Source organism: Neoarius graeffei, unplaced genomic scaffold (assembly GCF_027579695.1).
Source record: "Neoarius graeffei isolate fNeoGra1 unplaced genomic scaffold, fNeoGra1.pri scaffold_72, whole genome shotgun sequence".
Classification (NCBI taxonomy): Eukaryota; Metazoa; Chordata; class Actinopteri; order Siluriformes; family Ariidae; genus Neoarius; species Neoarius graeffei.
This window is the reverse complement of record NW_026869987.1, coordinates 28517-52545: the sequence shown is the minus strand read 5'-3', so window position 1 is coordinate 52545 and position 24029 is coordinate 28517. Positions and strand designations below refer to the sequence as shown.

General features: G+C 42.8%; 1 protein-coding gene across 2 annotated transcripts; it reads right to left on the bottom strand.

The window, feature by feature from the left end:
- Positions 1–704: 704 nt before the first annotated feature.
- Positions 705–22653, bottom strand: LOC132881412 (histamine N-methyltransferase-like). 2 transcript variants are annotated; one of them, XM_060913860.1, is made up of 6 exons: positions 22508–22653; positions 21571–21623; positions 21387–21494; positions 17344–17474; positions 16887–16980; positions 705–1375 (listed from the first exon to the last, which is right to left on the bottom strand). In XM_060913860.1, exons 1-6 carry the CDS (start codon positions 22642–22644, stop codon positions 1020–1022), a joined length of 879 nt encoding a protein of 292 aa, XP_060769843.1. In that variant the 5' UTR covers positions 22645–22653; the 3' UTR covers positions 705–1019. The 2 variants fall into 2 exon arrangements, with proteins under 2 accessions (XP_060769843.1, XP_060769844.1); XM_060913861.1 differs by lacking the exon at positions 21387–21494.
- Positions 22654–24029: the final 1376 nt, after the last annotated feature.

Genomic DNA, 24029 nt, shown 5'->3' with positions numbered 1-24029 from the left:
TCTCGGGTGTTAGAGCGCCCCCCACAGGCCAATATATCCCCAGCCTAGCCAACTATGCTAAGCTACCCCAATTCCACAAACCGGATTTTTGGATTCCAAGTTACATAGGCTTAACAATGGGTGTAATCCGTTGTGACCACTTACATCGAATCGCATCCAACTCCACAGTCCCCGCAATGGGGACGGTTCCACAAGTCAAGTCTTTTGGCCTAACCTCAAATAATGGAATAATAACCCAAATATAACATGGGGTTACTTACAAGGCACTTGTGGAGCATCGAGGATGGGGCTCGGGAAGGAGAGTGCACAAACACGGCCCTGCTCTATGCCAGGACCTGGATCTTTCCGGAAACCCTAACCCAACCCTGACATTCATGGCCATGATGAGTGAGTGGAAACTTCTAACCTTAACCATATTTGCAAAACTCAAAAGGCAATTTGTCAAACAATAAATACACATTAAAACTATTTCAAGACCTGGTAATATACCCATATTAAATGAAGTGTATATTTGATAAATGTGTAAGCCCATAAAATATGAAAACTAATTCCTACAGATATTCAATACTTGAATAGGTATTCAGCAAACACAAACAGCTCATTTGGTACGTAGCTGAATCATTGATGACTCCAGCTACTGTGATACAGTCTCCATTTTTTGATGTCCTGTAAATTTTTTTAAAAATAGCATGGACACTGACAGGGGGAAAAAATTGATGAAAAACAGGTTTAAAATTGATGAAGCCATCATCTCCCATTATTTTATTGGATTTGATTTTATACCAAGTACAGTCATCGTCCTAATTTATACACCATAATTCACAGTCCAGTTTATGCATGATTGCTTTTAATACTTGTATTTTGTTTAAGAGCTACAAGACATGTAGAAACAATTTAGTTAAAATTCTAACAAACTTCAGACAGCTAGTGACAGATTTACCCAAGATGCTACAGTTAGAATCTTTTTTTAAAAAATAATCATGAAAATGTTTTTCTTGGTGTACGTTTATGATTTGACACTATGGGGTGAGCACCAAGGCCTCAATGTTGCTGTTGAACATAATCCTCCCATCCACCTTGCAGCTGCAATCGGGGCGTTTGAGGAGCTCCAGCACTCCGGCCTTCAGTTCTGGGGAAGCGCTCTTACTGAACTCCACCACCTGTGTCAGGAAATCCAGCAGCAGCTCTCCTTTCTCATCTCCAGCTGTGAAACACTCTGTGATGTCCAGCTGAGATGGGAGTGTGTGGCTCTGGTAGGGGATTCCTTTAGCATCCAGAAAGTTCCTGATATCTCCCATTGTGAGGAACAGATGGACATCGCTCTTGTACAGCTGAGCTTGGTAGGTTTTCAATAACTTGTGCCACCCACTCTGTCCTGCAGGGGGGCATGGTGAGTTAGAAAAGATTAAGACATTTTGTACATTTCATTACTGTTTATATTAAATGCACACTTGGTGACGTGCTTTCACCATTTCATTTTGATTGGATCAGGGTCATAATTGTAAGGGGCATCATTTTAATCACTGGCTCTTTGCTGTTTTATTGGAAGAAAGAAAACTGCCTTTTTTTTAGCAAGTGATCACATAGTCTGATGTGAAAAAGCAGAGCTCCTACACAAAATGTGTAAAAGATTGGCAGGCCTGAAGTGCACAGTTGTGTTTCAGCTGTGTAACATCTCAAGAAGTCATGAAGGGAAAGTCAGGGAGGGCTTTTTTGAAAAAGAGGTATTTCGCAGCTTACAACTGTTGCTTTACTTCACTCGAGAATCAGAATTGAGTTTGCCAAATATGTTCTCACATACAAGGAATTTGCTTTGGTGGTTGGTGATGATTCATAATTACCCCCTCTCTCTCACACAATATATATATATTATATATATATACACACACATACATACACACACACACACACACACATATATACACACATACATACATATACATACACATATACATACATATATACACACACACACACATTATATATATACACACACAAAAATCAATCAGAAAAAAAAAATGAGACCGCAATTAATAAAATAGGAAAGTGGTGGTCTTTCCAGGCCAAGAAGAGGGTCTTGAACCCCACACGAGCAGAGTGTGGTCATGCGTGGTCGCGTCACGTCATTTAGCAGGCATTGACAGACTGTTTAACAATTTCACCAAAACGCACCATGGCGAGTATGAAGAGAAATGTAGATGTGGAATGTCACACTTTTCAGGAAAAATGGACAAATTATTTTTTCGTAGACGTGAAAAGCAAGCCAGTTTGCCTAGTTTGTGGGGACGCCCTTGCAGTGATGAAAAAGGCTAATCTGGAGCATCATTACAGCACCAAACATGCCAAGCTGGACGAGCTGAAAGAACAAGTGCGTGTGGATAAAATTAATGCTCTTCCGCGGAGTTTGGGCACCCAACAAGCAACATTCACAAGACCTCAAGGTAACCAAGTAAAATGTTACACAGGCTAGTTTTGTGGTAAGTGAGCTAATCGCCAAGAAACTGAAACCACGTTCAGAAGGAGAGTTTGTGAAGGAGTGCCTTGTCACTGCTGCGGAACTGCTCGCACCAGACAAAGTAAAACTTTTCCAAAGTGTCAGTGTGTCTCGAAGAACCGTCTCCAATCAGATTCCTGACATGGCACAAGAAATTGAGAAAACACTGAAGGATACAGCGAGGGATTTTCAGTTTTTCTCTTTAGCCTGCAACGGGACAGACATCACAAATACCGCCCAACTCACCATTTTTGTGCATGGGATTACAGCAGAGTTTGATACGCAGAAGGAAATGCTGTCTTCGCAAGCCATGCATGGCACTACCAAAGGTGAGGATTTGTTTGAGCTGCAAAGCAACGATGAGCTCAAAGCTAGGTACAACAACCTTCCTCTGCTTGAGTTCTACAACCTGTATGAGCGTCCTGAGGATTTTCCCACTCTGAGGAGACATGCACTGAAGTTTGCATCACTGTTTCAGACAACCTACTGCTGTGAGCAGTTCTTCTCAAAACTGACCCTTGCAAAGAACTGGTTCCGCTCAAGACTGACTGACCCAAACCTGGAAAACCAGCTACGAGTAGCATCGTCATCTGTACCATGAGACGTCTCGTCAAAGAGAAGCAGTTCCAGCCTTCACATTAGGTCGGCCAGATATTATTATTATAATAATAATAATAATAATAATAATTAAAATATTATATTGTAGCATCTTCATTACATAAGATGATCAAAATGCTTTACATCAGTACATATAAAATCAATAAGACAAAAAACAGCATTGAAACAATAAGAGGTGGATAAAATTTAAAAAGAAAATGCGAAGATTAAAAAAGGATAAGACAGTTACACCAATAAAGTTGCTTTTTTTTTTATTTGAATAGCATGAAAGAAATCTAAAATAAATGGGATGCATCTTAAAATATTCAGCAGAGATTATAGGTGAAAAAATTTAGTTTGGCCCCCATAGGATGTCATAAAACTCGAAATGGCCCTTGATAGGAAAAAGGCTCCCCACCCCTGGTCTACATAGTCCTAATTGGTACTGTTCGAACCAGAAAAGGTTGGCAGTTTTATGACTTTCCTTGAAAAAAAATCTCCCAGTCTTACTTGCCCAATGGGCAAGCAGCACCCAAAACACAATTCCACTTGCCCAGAGCTTTATTTTGGAGAGGATTGATTTTTTTTTTCCTTTTTGATTTCAGAGTAACCACAAGCATAGTTTAGTATATTTAACTCTTCCTGACATTAAAGGAAAAGAAAACCTATTTTTAAAATACAGTTATGAAGATAGATTATGAGAAACTAATGATTCATGTGAGTAATTGAAAATAAGGAGCTCACACAACTAAGATATCCATCTCCAAAAGTCAGTTTCTATGCAGAATGGATGATTTAATGGATGCTGCCATTGAAAATACTTTAAGCAAATCAGAAAAACCCCACCGATCACTTCCAGCAATGCTCTGACGTTATTTGCGCGCAAGACATGGAAGGTTCGTACAGCGAGCAAGACTTGAAGCTGCCCCGACTGGAGATTATTTAAAAGTTTAGATGAAAAACACTTGAAATTCCCTTTCTTTAACAAAAAAAGTACAGGGGGAAAGATAATACTGATATTGCTGATAAACAGTGAGGGAAGAGTAAACAGCCAATGTACTCCTACATGACTGGGGGGGGGTAACTTTTCATATTTATATCCCTGATACAAATAGTGCTGCCATGACAGCCTCATTCTGCGGACTGTAACCTTGCTTGACTACCTACAAACAGATCCGCATACAATCTGACTTACCTAAATCAGGGGTAGTGAGGGGTGTGATAAACGCTGGTCACCCCACCCTTGGCCAAGTGGTCTACTTCTGGACCCAATCTGTTATGAGTCTTTTGATGCTTTCAGATCAGGTCATGTGTAGCGTGCACCCCCACCGCACTGCTCAAGTGTATCCAGAATGCAGGGGCTAGCAACCCCTGTAACCTCCAACCAATTGCTACAAAGTACAGAGAAACCCCCCCCACAGGAAAGATCACGAAGGAAATGACCTATGACCGTCTACCGACTAGGAGATAAAGAACTGCAAATAATCGAGGTTAGCAGCCGTGGACCAAGATCAAACAAAAACAAACAAACAAAACATCAGCGAACTGGCTAACCTGTGCAAGGCCAAAAAAACCTACCATCGTTATTGTGGTAGAGACATTCCTGGATGAGACTGTACAGGACGGAGCCGAGCGCATTGCAATTCCAGGATACACCATGTGCTGTCGGAGAGATAGAAACTCTTCAGGAGGCGGAATTGCAGTGTTTTGCATGCATGGAATTGCCATCCACCATGATGCACAAAAAGACCCAAAAGGCTTTGAACTGATGTGGTTTACAGTCACTCTACGCTCCCAGAAGCTCCTCATAGGAGCTGTTTACAGACCACCAAGCGCCAACATCGATGTCTTCAATTACCTCAACACTGAAACCTTTCCCGCAATGGCTGAATTTGGTGCCCACTCTGTCATGCTGGTTGAAGATTTTAATGTCCATCATGAAGATTGGCTAGAAAGTCAAACAACTGATGCAGCTGGCCACTGGGCCCTGGAGCTTGTGAGCTGTCTAGGCCTAGAACAAGTCGTGATGACTCCAGAGGTGACCAGATTCTAGACCTCATCATGACTGACCTTCCAGCTGTATCCACATCACTGGCCAACGTGGGAACATCGGACCATAACCCTGTCCTAGTAAGGCTTGACCTGCCAGCATACGGAGATAAGCCATACAAAAAGGTATGGCAGTACGAGAAAGCCAAATTACTGGGGAATGAGAGGCTTCATTTCAGGCACCGACTGGCAGGAGGTATTCTCTGTGGAAGATCCTGAGAGCATGTGCCCAGATCACAGAAATCAAAATCATCCAGACCGCCATGGAACAGTTCATCCCCAACAAAATGGTCACACCAAAAAAAAAAAAAAAGACAAACCATGGTTCGACAAGAACTGCCGAAGAGCTGCGAGAAAGAAGCAGCGTCTCTTTCGAGAGCTTAAAAGCAACAACTCGCCCACCAATAAGCAGCAGTTTGCAGATGCCAGACACATTCAACCAGGCAGAGAAGCAAGCTAAGCTGAACTACAACACCAAACTCACTAAGGAACTCACTGGCAATAACCTGACTGGCAAGAGATGGTGGAGGCTTGTTAACTCTCTCTGGGAGAGCTGCTACCTCTGACATCCCTGTCATTATCCACAACAACACAGCCCACATTACTGCCCACGAAAAGACAGAAGTGTTCTGCAAGGCATTCGCACAAAATGCCATCTCCAAGATGCAACTGCCCTGGCAGCTCAAATCCAGCAACCCACCTCCTGCACTATCGACACCATCACATTCAAACCTAAGGACATGAAGAGGCTCTTAAAAGGACTCAAACCAAACAAAGCTTCTGGGCCAGATGAAATCCCCACCAGTCTCCTTAGAGAATGTGGTGCAGAGCTCGCAAGCCCCCTGTGTCACCTCTTGAACCGCTGCTTTTCAAGTGGACTCTTCCCAAGTCAGTGGAAAGTGGCCTCTGTTACTCCAGTGCACAAGAAAAAGACTCGAAAGCAGACCTGTCCAAGTACCGCCCCATATCCCTGCTTTCAGTCATCAGCAAGGTTATGGAATCAGCAGTGAACCAACAATTACAGAGATATGTTCTCAATCTCATCTCCCACAGACAGTTTGGATTCAGACCAGAACACAGCACGGCTGACCTCCTAAACATCCTGTGCCAGAGGTGGAACAACTCCCTAGACTCAGGCAAGGAAGTCTGCATCATGGCCTTGGACATCCAGGAGGCGTTTGACAAAGTGTGGCATCACGGTCTGATGGCCAAACTCTATTCGAGAGGAGTGTCTGGAAAGTTGCTTCAATGGCTCCAAAGCTACTTCTCAAACAGATCCATCAGAGTGGTCCTGTCAGGCCAGGCCTCAGAACCCTACTCCATCAGTGCCTCAGTACCTCAAGGATCGATCCTCACCCCTCTCCTCTTCTCCATCGACGACCTGGTCGATGTATGTGAGAATGAGATGTACATGTATGCTGATGACTTAACCCTGTATGCATGCATCCGATCTCCAGCAGACAAGGCCAAAGTGGAGGCGAGCCTGAACCAGGATCTCCAACAAATCGCCATCTGGGGAGACCAGTGGAAGACCACTTTTGAGCCATCAAAGTGCAAGTTTGTTACACTCAGAAAGAGGACTCAATCTGCACTGGACCTGCACTTCAATGGTCACCGGTTGACCACGGCCAATGAGTTGGACATCCTGGGGGGGGGGGGGGGGGGGGGGGGGGGTCACATCAGACAAGAAGCTGTCCTGGTCAAAACATCTGACCAAAATCTCCATAAGGGCAGGTCAGAAACTGGCAGCACTGGGGAGAATGGCCAGTAAACTCACCACGGAGAGCCAAGCAACTGTCTACAAGCTACAGGTATGCAGAGTCATGGAATACGCCTCACTCAGCTGGATGAATGCCTCACCAATACATCTTGGCCTACTCGACAACATCCAGAAGGCAGCCCTAAAGATTATAGGAGTGGACCAGGACACTGCCAGCACAAAACTCTCCATCCCCAGCCTTGGCCACAGAAGACAGGTTGCTGCTGCTACAGTCCTGTTCAAAATGCACACCCACCACTGCCCTACAAATCTCCGGGATATGCTCCCCCCGCCATACCCTAGACGGCGAACCACCCGTCTATGCACAGCTATGCCAGATCATCCCCTGGACCTCCAGCCTCTAATACTCGCACCCTGGACAGAACCTTCCTCCACACTGCTGTCCGGGTACGGAATAGCCTTCCAGAACATCTAGTTGGACCCGTAGACACTGGCCCCCAGGCCTTTACATCATCATACTGGCTCTCATGTCATCCTCAGTGTTCCAGAATTATGTATATACCAGTTCTAACAAACGTCGGCACGGTGGTGTAGTGGTTAGCGCTGTCGCCTCACAGCAAGAAGGTCCGGGTTCGAGCCCTGTGGCTGACGAGGGCCTTTCTGTGCGGAGTTTGCATGTTCTCCCCGTGTCCACGTGGGTTTCCTCCGGGTGCTCTGGTTCCCCCCCCCCACAGTCCAAAGACATGCAGATTAGGTTAATTCGTGACTCTAAATTGACTGTAGGTGTGAATGGTCATCTGTGTCTATGTGTCAGCCCTGTGATGACCTGGCGACTTGTCCAGGGTGCACCCCGCCTTTCACCCATAGTCAGCTGGGATAGGCTCCAGCTTGCCTGCGACCCTGTAGAACAGGATAAAGCAGCTAGAGATAATGAGAAGAAATCAAATCAAATCAAGTTTATTTGTACAGCGCTTTTAACAATAAACATTGTCGCAAAGCAGCTTTACAGAATTTGAACGACTTAAAACATGAGCTAATTTTATCCCTAATCTATCCCCAATGAGCAAGCCTGTGGCGACGGTGGCAAGGAAAAACTCCCTCAGACGACATGAGGAAGAAACCTCGAGAGGAACCAGACTCAAAAGGGAACCCATCCTCATTTGGGCAACAACAGACAGCCTGACTATAATATTAACAGTTTTAACAGGTATAACCCTCAACTGTCCTCATGGGGCCGTCCTTCACAGGAGTGGGGCGATAAAACTCCGACCAGACACAGGGCACCAGGATGGATCAAGCAGGTCCGAGGGGCAGAAGAGGCCAGCATCTCAATCCCAGGATCAACATGTAACTCAGAGGGACAGATTGGGGGGGGGGGGGGGGGGGGAAGAAAACATGTTGTTAGGTATGCCCTAAAAATGACAAGTATTAAATCTGTGTGGTAGGCTCGCAGAGACGAGAGTCTTTACATCAGGCATGACACACAATGGCATGTTAATATGGTAAAAAAAATATATCATGACCTGCTCTGGCTGGATGCTTGATTGGGTGATGGGAGCACACTCCTCAGCAATGATGAGATGCAGATGGGACCCTTAGGGCTGGCCAAGACAATTCAGTTACATTTCACCGGGTCTGGGACATGCGACAGAATGTCTGACGGCCGATTCCCTGCAGGCTACGATAGCCAGTCGAGGTCCCCACCGTCTCCACCAAAAGATTTCCTGTTGACTCCATGTAACTCAGAGGGACAGATTTGGATTGGGGGGGGGGGGAGAGAAAGAAAACACAGGTGGTTAGGTATGCCCAATGTCACCTGAATAAGTAGGAACAGTATACATATTGCACCGAGTACAAGCAGGGACTCCGGCAACTAACTATGACAGCATAACTAAAAGGAGAGAGCCAGAAGGTAACACAGGCATGAGGGAGCCCCGGGACATAAAGCAGCCAGCCACTGCACCGTCAACAAACTCGAGTGAGCAAGCGAGTGGGGACTGACAGCATCCATACATCCCAGTTTACCAAAACACTATGTCTGAGGACCCTCCAGATCTACTCCTTTACCTCAAACACCATTAACAAAAGGCTTGACTAAACAGATATGTTTTCAGCCTAGACTTAAATGCTGAGACTGTGTCTGATTCCCGAACATTACTTGGAAGGCTGTTCCATAACAGTGGGGCTTTGTAAGAAAAGGCTCTGCCCCCTGATGTAGCCTTCACTATACAAGGTACCAGCAGATAGCCTGCACCTTTTGATCTAAGTAGGCGTGGCGGGTCATAGAGGAGCAGAAGTTCACTCAGGTACTGTGGTGCGAGACCATTCAGTGCTTTAAAGGTCAATAGTAGTATTTTATAATCAATACGAAATTTGATTGGGAGCCAATGCAGTGTGGATAAGACAGGCGTGATGTGGTCATATGTTCTAGTTCTAGTAAGGACTCTTGCTGCGGCATTTTGAACTAACTGGAGCTTGTTTATGCACTTATTGGAACATCCAGACAGTAAGGCATTACAATAATCCAACCTGGAGGTAACGAAAGCATGGACTAGTTTTTCTGCATCATGCAATGACATTAAATTTCTTATCTTTGCAATATTTCTGAGATGAAAGAAAGCTATCCGGGTGATGTTATCAATGTGAGTTTCGAATGAAAGACTGGGGTCAATAATCACTCCGAGGTCTTTTACTGCTGCACGTGAAGAAACAGAAAGGCCATCCAGAGTTACTGTGTAATCAGAAAACTTACTTCTAGCTGTATGTGGTCCTAGCACAAGTACTTCAGTCTTGTCAGAGTTAAGCAGAAGGAAATTTATAAGCATCCAGTGTCTAATGTCCTTAACACATTCCTCAATTTTATTAAGCTGGTGTCTCTCATCAGGTTTTGCAGAGACATACAACTGTGTATCATCAGCATAACAGTGGAAACTAATACAATGTTTACGAATAATATCGCCCAGAGGTAACATATATAGAGAAAAAAGCAGTGGACCCAAGACAGAACCTTGTGGAACACCAAACTTTACCTTGGTACGTCTAGAAATATCACCATTTATATCAACATACTGATAACGATCCGTTAGATAAGACCTGAGCCAGGAGAGGGTCATTCCCTTAACTCCCACAACATTTTCTAGTCTATCCAGAAGAATGGAATGATCAATGGTATCAAATGCTGCACTAAGGTCAAGCAACACAAGTAGCGAGAGACAGCCCTGATCAGACGCCAACAGTAGGTCGTTTACTACTTTAACCAGTGCTGTCTCTGTGCTATGATGAGGTCTAAATCCTGACTGATACATTTCATGGATGTTATTCCTATGTAAATATGAGCATAACTGCTGTGCCACAGCTTTTTCAAGGATCTTGGAGATAAAGGGGAGGTTTGATATTGGCCGATAATTGGACAGCTGACAGGGATCAAGGTCAGGTTTTTTAATCAGGGGTTTGATAACTGCTAGTTTAAAGGATTTGGGTACATAGCCAATCATAAGAGAAGAATTTATTATTTTTAGAAGCGGTTCAATTACTCCAGGCATTATCTGTTTGAATAGATGTGTCGGTAAGGGATCTAGTACGCAAGTTGAGGCTTTTGATGTAGAGATTAATGAAAGTAATTCAGTTTCTTTTAGGGGAGTAAAACATTCTAACTGATGATCTGATACAGTTATATTGTTAACTACAAGGTCACTTTCATTGTCTAACCTTAAATTAGTAGTTTGAATTTTTTGTCGGATATTCTCAATTTTGTCATTAAAAAAAATTCATGAAGTCGTTGCTACTACATACTGCAGGTGTGCATCTGTCTATAGTGGACTTATTCCTGGTTAATTTTGCTACAGTATTAAATAGGAATCTAGGATTATTTTTGTTATCTTCTATTAGGGAGGAGAGATATGTTGATCTCGCAGCACTAAGAGCTTTTCTATACTTCAGGAAGCTCTCCTTCCACGCCAATTTGAACACTACCAATTTTGTTTGACGCCATTTACGTTCCAATTTTCGAGTGGTCTGTTTTAAAGTGCGAGTGTCATCATTATACCAGGGTGCTAATTTTTTGTCTCTGACCATTTTCCTTTTTAGAGGAGCTACATTATCTAAAGTATGGCGGAATGTTGACTCTAAGCATTCTAGAAATAGATCTAGTTTAGCAAAGTATTTTTATCAACATTAAATTAATTAAATAGAATACAAATCCACACACTTGAAGTCTGTGGAATGATTTCTTTACTAAGATAGCAAGCTTTCGGTCACTCGACCTTCATCAGGCAGAGTGCATAGTCCAACAAACAGTGCTGAGTTAATACATCTTAATTAGGAGCACCTGTAGTCAGTGCTGCAGCCACTGTGTCAGTAGAGCATCATGGTTAATGTAGTAAAAATAGTCATGAAACATATACAAAAAAAAAAAAAAAAGTCCATGCTGTGTACACATCAGGCTCCCGCCATCATAAAACAAAGCATAAACAGTTCAACATTCAATAAACAATTCAGAATTAAATAAATACACTCATGTCAGGCCAGGCGTGCTGCAGCTCGGGCAGTTGCGGAGGCAAAAATTCGGAACTGGGAGGAGTTCGGGGAGGCCATGGAGAAGGACTATCGGTCGGCCTCGAAGAAATTCTGGCAAACCGTCCGGCGCCTCAGGAGGGGGAAGCAGTACTCTGCCAACACTGTTTACAGTGCGGGTGGGGAGCTGTTGACCTCGACTGGGGACAATGTCGGGCGGTGGAAGGAATACTTTGAGGATCTCCTCAATCCCACCATCATGTCTTCCATTGAGGAGACTGAGGCTGATGACTCAGAGGTGGACTCGTCCATTACCCAAGCCGAAGTGACTGAGGTGGTTTGCAAGCTCCTCAGTGGCAAGGCACCGGGGGTGGATAAGATCTGCCCTGAGTATCTCAAGTCTCTGGATGTTGTGGGGCTGTCTTGGTTGACACGCCTCTTCAACATCACGTGGCGGTCGGGGACAGTGCCTCTGGAGTGGCAGACTGGGGTGGTGGTCCCCCTTTTTAAGAAAGGGGACCGGAGAGTGTGCTCCAATTATAAGGGAATCACACTTCTCAGCCTCCCAGGGAAGGTTTACTCCAGGGTACTGGAGAGGAGAATTCGACCAATAGTGGAACCTCGGATCCAGGAGGAACAATGTGGTTTTCATCCTGGTCGCGGAACACTGGACCAGCTCTATACCCTTCATAGGGTGCTCGAGGGTTCATGGGAGTTTGCCCAACCAGTCCACATGTGCTTTGTGGATCTGGAGAAGGCATTCGACCGTGTCCCCCGTGGTATTCTGTGGGGGGTGCTTTGGGAGTATGGGGTTTGGGGCTCTTTGCTAAGGGCTGTCCGGTCCTTGTACGAACGGAGCAGGAGTCTGGTTCGCATTGCCGGCAGCAAGTCAGACCTGTTCCCAGTGCATGTTGGTCTCCGACAGGGCTGCCCTTTGTCACCGGTTCTGTTCATAATTTTTATGGACAGAATTTCTAGGTGCAGCCAGGGGCCGGAAGGAATCCTGTTTGGGAACCACAGGATTTCATCTCAGCTTTTTGCGGATGATGTTGTCCTGCTGGCTTCTTCAAACCAGGACTTCCAGCATGCACTGGGGCAGTTTGCAGTCGAGTGTGAAGCAGCTGGGATGAGAATCAGCACCTCCAAGTCCGAGGCCATGGTTCTCGACCGGAAAAGGGTAGCTTGCCCTCTCCAGGTTGGTGGAGAAGTCCTGCCTCAAGTGGAAGAGTTTAAGTATCTCGGAATCTTGTTCACAAGTGAGGGAAGGATGGAGCGTGAGATCGACAGGCAGATCGGTGCAGCCTCCGCAGTGATGCGGTCGCTTTACCGGTCCGTCGTGGTGAAGAAGGAGCTGAGCCAAAAGGCGAAGCTCTCAATTTACCGGTCGATCTATGTTCCGACTCTCACCTATGGTCATGAGCTTTGGGTAATGACCGAAAGAACAAGATCGCGGATACAAGCGGCCGAAATGAGTTTCCTTCGCAGGGTGGCTGGGTGCTCCCTTAGAGATAGGGTGAGAAGCACGGTCACTCGGGAGGAGCTCGAAGTAGAGCCGCTGCTCCTCCACATCGAGAGGAACCAGCTGAGGTGGCTCGGGCATCTTTTTCGGATGCCTCCTGGACGCCTCCCTGGGGAGGTGTTCCAGGCATGTCCCCCCGGGAGGAGGCCCCGGGGAAGACCCAGGACACGCCGGAGGGACTATGGTCTCTTGGCTGGCCTGGGAACGCCTCGGTGTTCTTCCCGAAGAGCTGATCGAGGTGTCTGGGGAGAGGGAAGTTTAGGCTTCCATGCTTAGACTGCTGCCTCCGCGACCCGGTCCCGGATAAAGCGGAAGACGACGAGACAAGACTCCTGTCAAAATCCTCGTTTAGACCGAAGAGCTGATCGAGGTGTCTGGGGAGAGGGAAGTTTAGGCTTCCATGCTTAGACTGCTGCCTCCGCGACCCGGTCCCGGATAAAGCGGAAGACGACGAGACAAGACTCCTGTCAAAATCCTCGTTTAGACCTGATGGTTGTAGTGCTTCTAATGTATATATCCAAAAAAAAGAGTTCCCGTTGGCATAACTTCTGTCAACGTCACCCCCTCTGTGTAAGGTAACTTGTTCTATACCTCTAAATCTGAGTGAGGAAACAGGATGTGACTGATCATTAAAATGACAGGCAACAGGATAGTTCACATCTTTCCTCCTAATAGAACTCTTATGTTCGCCAATTCTTTGTTTCAGAGGGCGGATAGTTTTACCTATGTAAATTTTGTCACATGGACATGTTAAGATATAATATTCTTTGTGTTGCATGTAATGATCCCCCTGATTCCAAAGGTTTTCCCAGTTCTAGGGTGCTTAAAAGTGTTTTTCACCGAATTGTGACAATGAGCACAATTTCCACAGGGATAATTCCCTTCTCTAATGGGAGTTAATAGTGTGTTTCGGAGGAGGTAAGATGGTAGCTCTGACCAATTTATTACGGAGGTTTGGTCCTCTTTTGTTGACAAAAAGAGGTGGATCCTGAAAAAGTGCAAACAAGACTGGATCTGTGGTTAGAATATGCCAGTATTTCATAATTGCTTTTTTAATAATGTGGGCCTGGGGAGTTTTTATCAACATTAAATTAATAAAATGCATTGCATTTACTATTTTATGTGCTGCTTTATGTGAAAAAGATCTAGATAAACATGGAAAAAAAAATTCCATGAATATCAGATTTTTTTTAATACGGGTAGCGACGGTTGCTAAGGTAAATGTGACGTCAGTGCAAGGGGTCTCATCTCATCTCTCATCTCATTATCTCTAGCCGCTTTATCCTGTCCTACAGGGTCGCAGGCGAGCTGGAGCCTATCCCAGCTGACTACGGGCGAAAGGCGGGGTACACCCTGGACAAGTCGCCAGGTCATCACAGGGCTGACACATAGACAACCATTCACACTCACATTCACACCTACAGTCAATTTAGAGTCACCAGTTAACCTAACCTGCATGTCTTTGGACTGTGGGGGAAACCGGAGCACCCGGAGGAAGCCCACGCGGACACGGGGAGAACATGCAAACTCCGCACAGAAAGGCCTTCGCCAGCCACAGGGCTTGAACCCGGACCTTCTTGCTGTGAGGAGACAGCGCTAACCACTACGCCACCGTGCCGCCTGCAAGGGGTCTATATTTAGTAATTGTCTTTACAGTCTAAATAGTACCTTTATTATCAGGTGTTTGCTACTTCCCGCTGTAATTTTTTGATTTGGTGAAACCAAAAGTCAGCAAAGACATCTCTGTTGTAAAGGTGGGTAGTAATCGTGCTTGGAAGAACGACGACGACACGGCCAATCAACGGATCCCGTATGTGTTTACAACTTTTATGTCACGATTTACAACCAATGGGAGAAACCCTTTGTCGGCTGTCCACCAATCACAGGCTCCCATGCCACAATGGTGGTATGTTGATAAATATTTAGAAAATAAAAATATTACAAAATACATGAAACCATCAAAGCAATAAAAAAAATAAAAATTAAAAAACACACATGCATCTCAAAAAATTAGAATATTGTGAAAGATTTCAATATTTTCCATCAGTTATTGAAGAAAGCAAAAATGTAATATTATAGACTCATTACACAAACTAAAATGTGTCAAGCATTTTGCCATTTTAATTTTAAATCAGCATGGCATACAGTACAAAAACAAAAAACCCATCTCAAAATATTAGAATATTTCATTTCGAATTTGAGTAAAAAAAAAAAACCAGTGCATCTCTCGATCTAGTTCAGTACACACAACCACAATCATGGGGAAGACTGCTGACTTGACTGTTGTCCAGAAGATGATCACTGATGCCTTCCACAAGGAGGGTAAGCCACAAAAGGTCATTGCTGAAAAGGGTGGCTGGAAAAGGTGCACAAGCAACAGGGATGGCTGCAGTCTTGAGAGGATTGTCAAGAAAAGTTGATTCAAGAACTTGGGAGAGCTTCACAAGGAGTGGACTGAGGCTGGTGTCAGTGTATCAAGACCCATCACGAACAGACATCATCAAGAAAGGGGATACAACTTCGCAATCCTAATATCAAGCTACTCCTGAGCCAGAGACAATGTCAGAAGTGTCTTATCTGGGCTAAGGAGAGAAAGAAATGGACTGTTGCTCAGTAGCCCAAAGTCCTCTTTTCAGATGTAAGTACATTTTGCATTTAATTTGGAAATCACAGTTCTAGAGTCTGGAAGAAGAGTGGAGAGGCACAGAATCCAAGGTGTTTGAAGCCCAGTGTGAAGTTTCCGCAGTCTGTGATGATTTGGGGTGCCATGTCATCTGCTGGTGTTGGTCCACTGTATTTTATCAAGACCAAAGTCAACTCAGCCATCTACCAGGAGATTTTAGAGCACTTCATGCTTCCATCTGCTGACGAGCTTTTTGGAGATGCCGATTTCCTTTTCCAGCAGGACTTGGCACCTACCCACAGTGCCAAAACTACAAATGGTTTGCTGACCATGATCTTACTGTGTTTGATTGGCCAGCCAACTTGCCTGACCTGAACCCCAGAGAGAATCTATGGGGTATTGTCAAGAGGAAGATGAGAAACACCCGACCCAAAAATACAGATACGCTGAAGGCCACTATCAAAGCAACCTGGGCTTCAATAACACCTCAGCAGTGCCACAGACTGATCACCTCCATGCCACACCGCATTGATACAGTAATTAATGGAGCCCCAGCCAAGCATTGAGTGTATAACTGAATATACTTTTCAGAAGTTGGACATTTCTGTATTGTAAATCCTTTTTTTGATTGATCTTGGGGAATATTCTAATAATTTGAGATACTGGATTTCTGATTTTCATGAGCTATAAGCCATAATCATCAAAATTAAAAGAAAAAAGGCTTTAAATATTTCACTTTACATGTAATGAATATAGAATATATGAAAGTTTACCTTTTTGAATTAAATTATGAAAAAAGGGAACTTTTTCATAGTATTCTAATTTTTTGAGATGTACTACTTATATATATATATATATATATATATATATATATATATATATACACACATACACATATATATACACACACACATGCGCACTAAGGCCTCCATGTTGCTGTTGAACAGGACCCTGCCATTCATCTCTTGGCTGCATTCAGGGTGTTTGAGGAGCTCCAGCACTCCAGCCTTCAGGTCTGGAGAAGCACTCTTACTGAGCTCCAGTATCTCCGTCAGAAAATCCAGCATCAGCTCTCCTTTCTCATCTCTGGCTGTGAAACACTCAGTGATGTCCACACTGGACACAAAACCATGGCTTCTGTAAGGGATTTCTTTGGCATCTAAGAAACTCTTGATGTCTGCAGTTGTAACACAGCGGCTGTGCACCTGATCTTCATAGCATCTCCATTACCCACCTCACCCACTATCTCTTGCACGGAAGAGTAACAAATTGGCTAGCTCTGCAATACCTGCCTTACGGGGTCCCCCTCACCTTGTGCTTCATGAATAAAAGTTAATACAAAAAAATAAATGTGTGGATGTGGTGTGTGTACCTGAGACCAGGATGACAAGGAGTTTACCATCTTTGTGCAACAAACTTCGGAAGAAAGAAACTGTTGCCTCCGGATCTTTCACATAGTACAGCATCTGTGGAGTGACAAATGTGACCAATCATCATGTCCTGCTAAACATTTTAGTATTTACTTTAAAATTCCTAACACATCCTAACACTACAGTACAACACTGGAGACACAGTGTTATTCTGAATAAAAACAATCATATTAGCAGAAAAACCCCAAACTTTTTTTTAAGCATACACTGGAACGTTTACTAGTACTTTAATAAAAAGAAACTCAACACTGCTATATCAATAACTATCCTGATTTCTTTTGTAACATTTATAACAAAAAGCAAATAATTCAATTAAAGAACAGTGGAATGTGTAGAAAGCAGTGAGCTATAATAAAATAATTTTATTTAAACAAAGCTTTGGCCACATTATGTACAAACCTGAATCATATGAATGAAGTCCATTTTCCTGTCAGTGTTTCTCTGCTTCCAGTCACTCTCAAACTCGGTTGCCGTAACATTATTAAATTTGAAGGTGATGTGATCAAGACCCGGTGTCCTTGAGACTAAACCTGAACAGGTTTGGTAACAGTACAGCATAAAACAGCTGATAGGCTACAATCCAAACAATACACCATACACTCAATAGTCCTATAGCCTACAGCACACATTCTCGACCCTATAGCCAGCATCACCAAATGACGGACCGCAGTCCGGATCCGGACCCAGACCTATTATTAAATTTTGACAGACCATTTCTATTTTAAACTGAGCAACTTTTCTTGCATTTACGGTAGTCAATGTATGTACAGAAGAAACGCACAGACCAATTCGCATGCATTGTTACGCATCCCACATGATGCTACCAGCCAATCAAATAATTTGTTCAGAGTAAACGTTGTTAGTGGAGTGTGCGCACGTAAGAAAATCGACAAACACACACACCCTACAGTGCACACACCCCCAACAGTGTGCCCACGTGTACACATACTAGACATGGGGTAATCGTAACTGATTGTAATAGATTACTTTTATGTAATCATAATGTAATTGTAATTTTACTCAGGAAACATACTGTAATCACAATTGTAGGTACCAGTAATCATAATTATAGGTACCAATAATGCTAATCATATAACAAAATTGCATGATGGTAAAAATATAAGTGAAGAACATTGGTACCTTGTGTATACTGAGCATTTTTGGTCCATTTACCTGCAAGGTCAGTGGATTCCAACCCTCTGGGGTCTGAGGGTATTTTCTGGCACTCTAATGATTTTGGTATGCTCCGATTTTATTGTCAATTTCAACAAATCTAAGCAGTATTTTCAAAGTCATATGACTCTTTTGTATTCAGCACAAGTTCAGCTACAATAATATCCATGTAGTACATCATGGTTGTAATAATAATAATAAAAAAAATAGATAAATGAAGATGTTCTAAAATGCAGTTTTAGAACTGTGTTGGAATATGTGGGGAAAAAAACATGACTCTGCATTCTGTCGAACCGTTTTGGTCACTTGAGGTGATTCTGTTCAGTCTTAGGAATGTATCAAGCACAAAATCTTAAATCTGCTCCATTGATTTGGACAATTAACTGGCCATCAAAAAAAAAAAATTACGTCCTATTGTTTTGGGATAAAGGGTTGGCAGTGGGAGGAGTATTAAATGAGAAGGGGAAAAGATTCCATTCACGTTCAATGAGAAGAGTGAAAACCCCTCCCACTGTCAACTCTTAATCCCATCAAGTCAAGTCCCAATGGGTAAGGTCATGTTTTTCACACATTCCAACAGTTCTCAAACTGATTTTTACATCTTCATTTATCTGGTATTTGAGTTTATTTTGGTATTTGACTCTATTCAGCATGTCTTGAAATTAACTCTTGTACTATTCTACTCAGTTCAGAGCCACAACCAACTGTTACACAATTACTCCGTAATTTTGCTCCCACTCCAAAATGTTATACATCTCTAAACCCAAAATAGAGCAAAATTAACTATTTTGAGGAAAATACTTTTAACTCTGGAAAAAACTGCTCAGTCATTTTTCCTGTGTACAGTGGGGCAAAAAAGTATTTAGTCAGCCACCAATTGTGCAAGTTCTCCTACTTAAAAAGATGAGAGGTCTGTAATTTTCATCATAGGTACATGTCAACTAAGAGACAGAATGGGGGGAAGAATCCAGGAAATCACATTGTAGGATTTTTAATGAATTAATTGGTAAATTCCTCGGTAAAGTAAGTATTTGATCACCTACAAACAAGCAAGATTTCTGGCTCTCACAGACCTGTAACAACTTCTTTAAGAGGCTCCTCTGTCCTCCACTCGTTATCTGTATTAATGGCACTTGTTTGAACTCGTTATCAGTATAAAAGACACCTGTCCACAACCTCAGTCACACTCCAAACTCCACTATGGCCAAGACCAAAGAGCTGTCAAAGGACACCAGAAACAAAATTGTAGACTTGCACCAGGCTGGGAAGACTGAATCTGCAACAGGTAAGCAGCTTGGTGTGAAGAAATCAACTGTGGGAGCAATTATTAGAAAATGGAAGACATACAAGACCACTGATAATCTCCCTCGATCTGGGGCTCCACGCAAGATCTCACCCCGTGGGGTCAAAATGATCACAAGAACGGTGAGCAAAAATCCCAGAACCACACAGGGGGACCTAGTGAACGACCTGCAGAGAGCTGGGACCAAAGTAACAAAGGCTACCATCAGTAACACACTACGCCACCAGGGACTCAAATCCTGCAGTGCCAGACGTGTCCCCCTGCTTAAGCCAGTACATGTCCAGGCCCGTCTGAAGTTTGCTAGAGAACATTTGGATGATCCAGAAGAGGATTGGGAGAATGTCATATGGTCAGATGAAACCAAAATAGAACTTTTTGGTAAAAACTCAACTTGTCGTGTTTGGAGGAGAAAGAATGCTGAGTTGCATCCAAAGAACACCATACCTACTGTGAAGCATGGGGGTGGAAACATGCTTTGGGGCTGTTTTTCTGCAAAGGGACCAGGACGACTGATCCGTGTAAAGGAAAGAATTAAAGAATGAATGGGGTCATGTATCGTGAGATTTTGAGTGAAAACCTCCTTCCATCAGCAAGGGCATTGAAGATGAAATGTGGCTGGGTCTTTCAGCATGACAATGATCCCAAATACACTGCCCGGGCAACAAAGGAGTGGCTTCGTAAGAAGCATTTCAAGGTCCTGGAGTGGCCTAGCCAGTCTCCAGATCTCAACCCCATAGAAAATCTTTGGAGGGAGTTGAAAGTCCGTGTTGCCCAGCGACAGCCCCTTAACTTCACTGCTCTAGAGAAGATCTGCATGGAGGAATGGGCCAAAATGCCAGCAACAGTGTGTGAAAACCTTGTGAAGACTTACAGAAAACATTTAACCTCCGTCATTGCCAACAAAGGGTATATAAAGTATTGAGGTGAACTTTTGTTCTTGACCAAATACTTATTTTCCACTATAATCTGCAAATAAATTCTTTAAAAATCAGGACAGACAATGTGATTTTCTGGATTTCTCATTTTGTCTCTCATAGTTGAGGTATACCTATGATGAAAATTACAGGCCTCTCATCTTTTTAAGTGGGAGAACTTGCACAATTGGTGATTGACTAAATACTTTTTTGCCCCACTGTATGCACTACACTGCACGCATATCAACTGATATGTTCATCAGAAACAGAAGAAAGAAATTATGTTTTCACATATAGTCTCTTGCACTTTAATGTACACTGGCCAGTTTTACATTACATTAGAGACTATACGTCGTGAAAACATGAATAATGAAAAATTATAAGTTTTGCAAGTAAAACTAGCATTCTTGTTTTTTTCTTTATTTTCATCATTTGATTCATTGAATAGTATTGCTCACAAGTGCCCAAATTTGTCCCCAAACAGGTCAAAAGCACTTGTCCATAACAGAATTTGGCATAGTATTTGCTGTAGTCGTAATTGTGCTCAAGTAATCATAATTGTAGTACATGTAATCATAGTTGCAATTATAATCAAAAACTTTAGAAGTAATCGTAATTGAATTTCACATAAATCACCCCAACACACACACACTAAACCCTACAGTGTGCACATGCCCTATAGCGTGCACACACTCGACACCATTTATGTAATCCACACAGGGTTGTGGGGCTGCAAACTTTCATTCAAACCAAGCAGGAGGCACACCTGATTTCATTTGTTTAATCAGATCATCTTGGTGTTCAATCAACTATTAAGTGTACCTCCTATTTGGCTTGAACGAAAGCCTGCAGCCACATTGACCCTTTCTGGATAAGCTTGAACACCCTTGCCCCAAGTCCTATAGCATTTACCCTACCCCATACTGTATAGTCCTGTACATGTGTAGATGTTTAATGTACATTTTAATAAACTCTATATTGAGCTGCTCATGAGTTAGACACACAATGACCCAAATTAAAAATAACAGTGACCAGATGTGCAAGTGCGTAACCTTTATATTTATACAGCATGTTCCCGCTGGGTTCCACCACCTCGTACTCCACCCTGGCCTCAGGATGTTTAGCGTGCAGCTGTGTGAGGATTTCCACATCGATCTCTCCTGCCGATGGTGTGTGTCACGTTTATACAACGATAGAACTATAAGAATATATTAAATAATAACAGAATATTTATACCTGATCCACTTCCCACTCCCATCATATTCAGTGTGGATTTTCCTGCTCCAACACTGAGAGAGCACGAGAGAGAGAGAGAATGAATATTAAATTAAATTATGATAAACACTGACACCAATTCCTGATTTAACTCATCCTCAACATTGACACACACACTGTACAGTTTAGCGTGAATCTTGGATTTTAGTGTTTGACAAAGATCTTATTTAAAGAGATGATGCAACATCACTGTTTTTTCTGATACCATTAAAACCTTGAATTTTGCACATTATCTATACTTTGCTTTAACTACAACTTAGAAGCAGTTCACTTATGAGCAGCTAAAATCAGCATGCTCAAACCACTAAAAATCAACTTCAGATTTAGAGCTGCAGCTTAAAGTCAGAAAATTCAAACTTCCAGCTTGACTTCTGACAGTTACAAAGCAGGAACACTGGAGACTCCTTCCATACATGTTAAATAAACAAATCATCAAAAAAGTTAACCATTTCAAATGATCATACGGTTTTTTAATCAGTATATGTGGAACATCTGCCATACAAGTCCCTGTGCATAAGTCATTACTAAGGAAACAATAATGTATTAGCTGCAGTTGGATAAGTTTTCACTATTTCATCATGTACCAACACTTCTTCCTTGTTTAAAGTGTTTTAATTGTAAGTGAACATTGAGCCGAGATGTGTCGAGCTCATACAGAAAACACACATGTAATGTCAGATACCAATGTCTCTTGTTTAAAGTGCGATAAAAATAAATTTACTTGACATTCAACAAAACAGAAGTTAGAACAGCACACACAAAATAACATGCTGTATAATACACACAATTTAATGAATGCTCGCTTCAGAAAGAGTTTGTCAGGAAGATGAGACTAAAGTTAGAGCATTTGTATGATTTGATTCCCCTCTCATGTACTGTGGCCAGCGCGTGTACATACGTGGTCAGGATGTCTGGAAGTGTGCTATGGATGAAGTCTCTCATACTCTGGTGTTCAGACGAGCACTCCAGAAACAGCTCAAACGCCTTCTGGTATCTGGAGTAATCATCTCCCAGGCGCCTGATCTGAACTGCCATCGTTTTCTTAAAAAGAGACACAATTAAGATTATATTATAAATCTATTGTAGTACAAACTGCTGAGAAAGTTAATGCTGACTAAAACAGAAAGGCTTCAATAACACTTCAGCAGTGCCACAGACTGATCACCTCCATGCCATTCTTTAGGGCCTTCCAGCACTCTTTCCAACCCTGTGGCATGCTTTCCTAATCCATCTGGATCTTGTCTTCAGTAAACTCTACCTCCATTCCACACTCTTGCACTGCTACCTCTGCTTCTCTTTTGATGCTCTTATACTCACTCCCATGCTCCCTTCTCCATGCTATCTACAGTTAGGTTCATAAATATTTGGACAGAGACAACATTTTTCTAATTTTGGTTCTGTACATTACCACAATGAATTTTGAACAAAACAATTCAGATGCAGTTGAAGTTCAGACTTTCAGCTTTAATTCAGTGGGTGGAACAAAATGATTGCATAAAAATGTGAGGAACTAAAGCATTTTTTTAAACACAATCCCTTCATTTCAGGGGCTCAAAAGTAATTGGACAAATTAAATAATTGTAAATAAAAATGTTCATTTCTAATACTTGGTTGAAAACCCTTTGTTGGCAATGACTGCCTGAAGTCTTGAACTCATGGATATCACCAGACGCTGTCAAGTCAATTTTATTTGTATAGTGCTTTTAACAATAAACATTGTCGCAAAGCAGCTTTACAGAATTTGAACGACTTCAAACATGAGCTAATTTGGTCCCTAATCTATCCCCAATGAGCAAGCCTGTGGCGACGGTGGCAAGGAAAAACTCCCTCAGACGACATGAAGAAACCTCAAGAGGAACCAGACTCAAAAGGGAACCCATCCTCATTTGGGCAACAACAGACAGCATGACTATAACATTAACAGTTTTAACAAGAAGACAGTTTCGTTGATGTTATAACTCTTCATTGATGGAAACTTGAGTTTCACTATGTTTCCTCCCTTTTAATGCTCTGCCAGGCCTTTACTGCAGCAGTTTGTTTGTGGGCCTTTCTGTCTGAAGTTTAGTCTTTAACAAGTGAAATGCATGCTCAATTGGGTTGAGATCAGGTGACTGACTTGGCCATTCAAGAATATTCCACTTCTTTGCTTTAATAAACTCCTGGGTTGCTTTGGCTTTATGTTTTGGGTCATTGTCCATCTGTATTATGAAACACCGACCAATCAGTTTGGCTGCATTTGGCTGAATTTGAGCACACAGCATGTCTCTGAATACCTCAGAATTCATCCGGCTGCTTCTGTCCTGTGTCACATCATCAATAAACACTAATGACCCAGTGCCACTAGCAGCCATGCATGCCCAAGCCATCACACTGCCTCCGCTGTGTTTTACAGATGATGTGGTATGCTTTGGATCATGAGC

Coding starts and splice junctions, on each gene's coding strand:
- LOC132881412 (XM_060913860.1), bottom strand. CDS start 22,644: ATGGCAGTTCAGATCAGGCGCCTGGGAGATGATTACTCCAGATACCAG. Junction 21,624..22,507: donor CTTCCAGACATCCTGACCAC/GTATGTACACGC, acceptor GTGCTCTCTCAG/TGTTGGAGCAGGAAAATCCA. Junction 1,376..16,886: donor CCTTGTCATCCTGGTCTCAG/GTACACACACCA, acceptor GCCCCCCTGCAG/GACAGAGTGGGTGGCACAAG.